The sequence below is a fragment of the Emiliania huxleyi genome (genome assembly GCF_000372725.1).
Source record: "Emiliania huxleyi CCMP1516 unplaced genomic scaffold EMIHUscaffold_374, whole genome shotgun sequence".
Taxonomy (NCBI): domain Eukaryota; phylum Haptophyta; order Isochrysidales; family Noelaerhabdaceae; genus Emiliania; species Emiliania huxleyi.
Genome location: NW_005199166.1, coordinates 87,052 through 90,417, shown reverse-complemented (window position 1 = coordinate 90,417; position 3,366 = coordinate 87,052). Strand labels below are relative to the sequence as shown.

At 65.3% G+C, this 3,366-nt stretch overlaps 1 protein-coding gene across 1 annotated transcript in view; it reads right to left on the bottom strand.

Annotated features, from left to right (window-relative positions):
* Positions 1-3,022: 3,022 nt before the first annotated feature.
* Positions 3,023-3,366, bottom strand: part of EMIHUDRAFT_242996 (hypothetical protein) — a gene marked incomplete at both ends in the record, with an annotated part of 1,474 nt that continues 1,130 nt past the window's right edge. Inside the window, one exon of the mRNA XM_005771692.1 lies at positions 3,023-3,157. Coding sequence (XP_005771749.1) covers positions 3,023-3,157 — 135 coding nt within the window. The remainder of the gene's footprint in view (positions 3,158-3,366) is intronic.

Below are 3,366 nucleotides of genomic sequence, written 5' to 3'. Positions count from 1 at the left end.
AGGGGGGGGGTGCCCAGCGTGGCCAGGGTGGAAGGGCCCGGGTGGAAGGGCCGGGTGGGAACAGGGCGGGAGGGGCCGGGGTGGGAGCAGGTGTGGGGGAGGGCCAGGGATGCCAGGCGCCTTGTCGCCCTTGAGGGTCTCCATCACCTCGGAGTACACGTCCTGCAGGTCCTCCAGGTACACCTACAGAACGCTGCCCGCGCTCAGCAGGGCGGGCTCTCGGCCGCTTCCTTCCCAGCCGCGCGCGCCTCCAGGAACAGGAAGCGCGTCTTGAGCGACATCTCTGACAGCAGGGTCGGGTTGAGCTTCGTCATCTCGAAGAGCTCCTCGTCGCCCTGCGGAGAGAGGGAGGGGGGCGCGGCGCCGTGTCGGTCTCCGCCCTCTGTTGCGGCGACGTCGGCGGGCTGGCGGCGTGGGAGGGGATGGCACTGGAGGCGCGGAGCCGTCGGTTTCGGCCCACCAGGCGCGGTGCCGTGCCGTCGGTTCGGCCCTCCGTGGAGGGAGGAGGCGGATCGGAGGCAGCGGGATTGGAGGCGGCGGCGAGGGGCGAGGTGGACGGGCGGCGTGGACGGGCGGCATGGAGGGGCACGGGGGCACGGGGTCAGCGCGGCACCGTCGGCACGCCGTCGCTCGCGAGCTGGACCTTGCGCACCGGCCTCGTGGGCCACTCTCCGCCCATGAAGGTGGCGATCTCGTGCGCGAGCGCCTTTGGGTCCTTGGACTTCCAGTTCTCGTCCGCCTGGGCGAGGGCGGCGGAGGTGATAGCAGCGGCGGTGAAGGCAGCGGCGGTGAGGGCGGCGGTGAAAGTTGGAGGTGGTGAGGAGTGGCAGAGGGAGGCGTGCGGCAGTAGTGGAGCAGCGGGGTGGCAGTGGGCCTCGGGGCCAAGGTCCTCCTCCTTCTTCGGGCGACCCATTGTTGGTCCTCCCCCCCCAGCGTTGGTGGCTCAGATGCCGCTCTGCTACACCTCGCCGGGGACGGGTACCCGAGCAGCGACGTGGGGACCGGACGCGGCGTGACTGCGACCCCCACGCCACGGCCAACCCCCGAGCCAGAGCCCGATCCGACCCCGACGCCGGAGCCTACACCCACGCCCGAGCCTACACCCACGCCTGAGCCGACTCCGGCCGGGCCCAGGGCACCCGGATTGGGTCCCGCACCGCTTCGACCACTGCGCACTGGTTCCGAGAGCCGCAAGACCCAGAGTTCACTCTGCCAGGCATCGATGACGACCTCGGCAGCTGACGCAGGAGCGAGTTCGCGCTGCGCTAGGCTCAGATGGCGAGTTCGCGCTGCGCTAGGCTCAGACCTGAATCACATCAAAAACAAACGTTCACGCCTCCGGAGGGGACGTGGCGTCCTAAAAAAGAAAGAAAACAGGCAGACAAACACTACCCTAGAGAATCTCTCTCTCTAACCCTAACCGAGGGATAGGGGAGGAGGACAGGGTCCCCACCTGCACGAGCAGGATTTTGGAAGGACGATCAGGGGGACAGGTGGGCTCTCCTAAGTCCAGCTGAGCTCTGCCTGCCGGCCGCCGCGACGCGAAAGCCAGCTCCTCGAGGCTCTTCCTGCTGCTACGGCTCGGCCGCCGGGCAGCCGTTTTGTTGCCGACATCTCCAAGCGTTTTCCTACCGAGGACAAGGGCGAGCTCGAATGGATACTGAACACCGCCATCACGCGTGACCGCGGCGCACGGACCCTGAACTTGTCCCAGGGCCTCTACGCCGCCGACCTCGTTACCAAGTTCAGCGCCTATTTCGATCGGTCCCGCTCACGCCGCTTCGACTCGCCTATGGAAGAGGGGCTCGAACTGTCCGCCGACGATCAGCCCGCCGTTGGATCTGTTGAATACGACGAGATGTCCGAATTCCGCACCGCCTACATGGCCATCGTCGGCGGACTACTGTGGCTTGCCAATATGACGCGCGTCGACATTGCTTATTCCGCGTCTCAGCTTGCTCGGTTTATGACGAACCCTGGCCCGTCGCATTTTAAAGCCGCCATCCGGGTGCTTATCTACGTGCGCGACACAGCTGACCGCGCCCTCGTCATGCAGCCGAATTCCAACCGCAACCTTGAGAGCTACGTCGATTCAAACTGGGCCACTCCGGTGGCATGTTCTTCTTCTACGGATGTCTCTTCCACTGGTTCTCCAAAATGCAGCGATCCGTCACGCTGTCTAGTGCCGAGGCAGAGTTCTTCGGCGCCATGCTAGCCGCCAAGGAGGTGATTTTCATCCGTGAGCTACTGATCGACCTTGGATTTTCCATCGACGGCGCCAGCGTCATCAACTGCGACAGCAAGTCCGCCGTCGGCATGGCCTTCGATCCCGTTGCCTTCAAGAAGACCAAGCACATCTTGCGCGCCGCCGAGTTTCTTCGCGATCTCGTCAGCCGTGGCGTTATCTCTGTCGAACACCTCCCCGGCGTCGTGATGCTCGCCGACCTACTCACGAAGGCTGCCTCGCGGGCCATCTTTACTGGCCTGATCAAGCAGCTCGACGACTTTCATGCCCTTTGAATTTATTTGTCCCTCGCGCCCCGCACTCGGGCCAGGAGGGGCTGTTCCCGGGCATTCACACTATATTCCTCTGAGATAATATTATATTTCGCCGCCACCGCGGCGCGCGCGCTTTATCCGCGCGCTATATTAGTAGAGCCAAACTTGTGTTCTTGTTTTGGATCAAACTTGTTACAGCTCAGCGAACGCGATGCGGCCTCTGCCTAGCCTCCTGCTCCTATGCGCGAGCTATGGCGTGACCGCTATCGCGTAACGACCTCTCGCTGCAACCATCGTGCCACGCCACGCCCCACGCACGCTGCACGCACGTCAAAATTTGACCCGGGGGATGCGGAAACACCTCGCCCTCCTAGTACTCTAAGCCCACACACGGCACTCATCACTGACACACACACAGCACCCTCTAGTTCACCAACCCGCACGTTCGACACCCGTCTTGGGCAGCACCTTGGGAGCGCAGCCTTGGCCGCGGCGTCGGGCAACACTCTGGTGTGGTCGCGCCTCACGACGCCCCCCCCTCCGCGCGGCCTCGTCCGAAGAAGCGCTTGCCGGCCTCGTACGAGCAGATGGTGATGGCGCAGCTCGGCGCGACCTTGAGCACCCTCGGGCCCAGCCCAGCAAAGAGCGCGCCCACCCCCTCCGCGCGAACGATGTGCGCCAGCTCGGCGGCCGTGGTCAGACCGCCGCGGAGGTGGCGCTCGTTGGTGGGGCGGGGGGGGGGGGGGCCCTTGTTGGGGGGCGCCCGCGGGTCCCCCCGGCCGCGAGGGGCTGCTCCTTCTTTCTCGGTTCGTCCGGGGCGGGGGTGCCGTTTTTCCTTTGCGCTGGTGCGGTGGTGGTTGCGTCGTC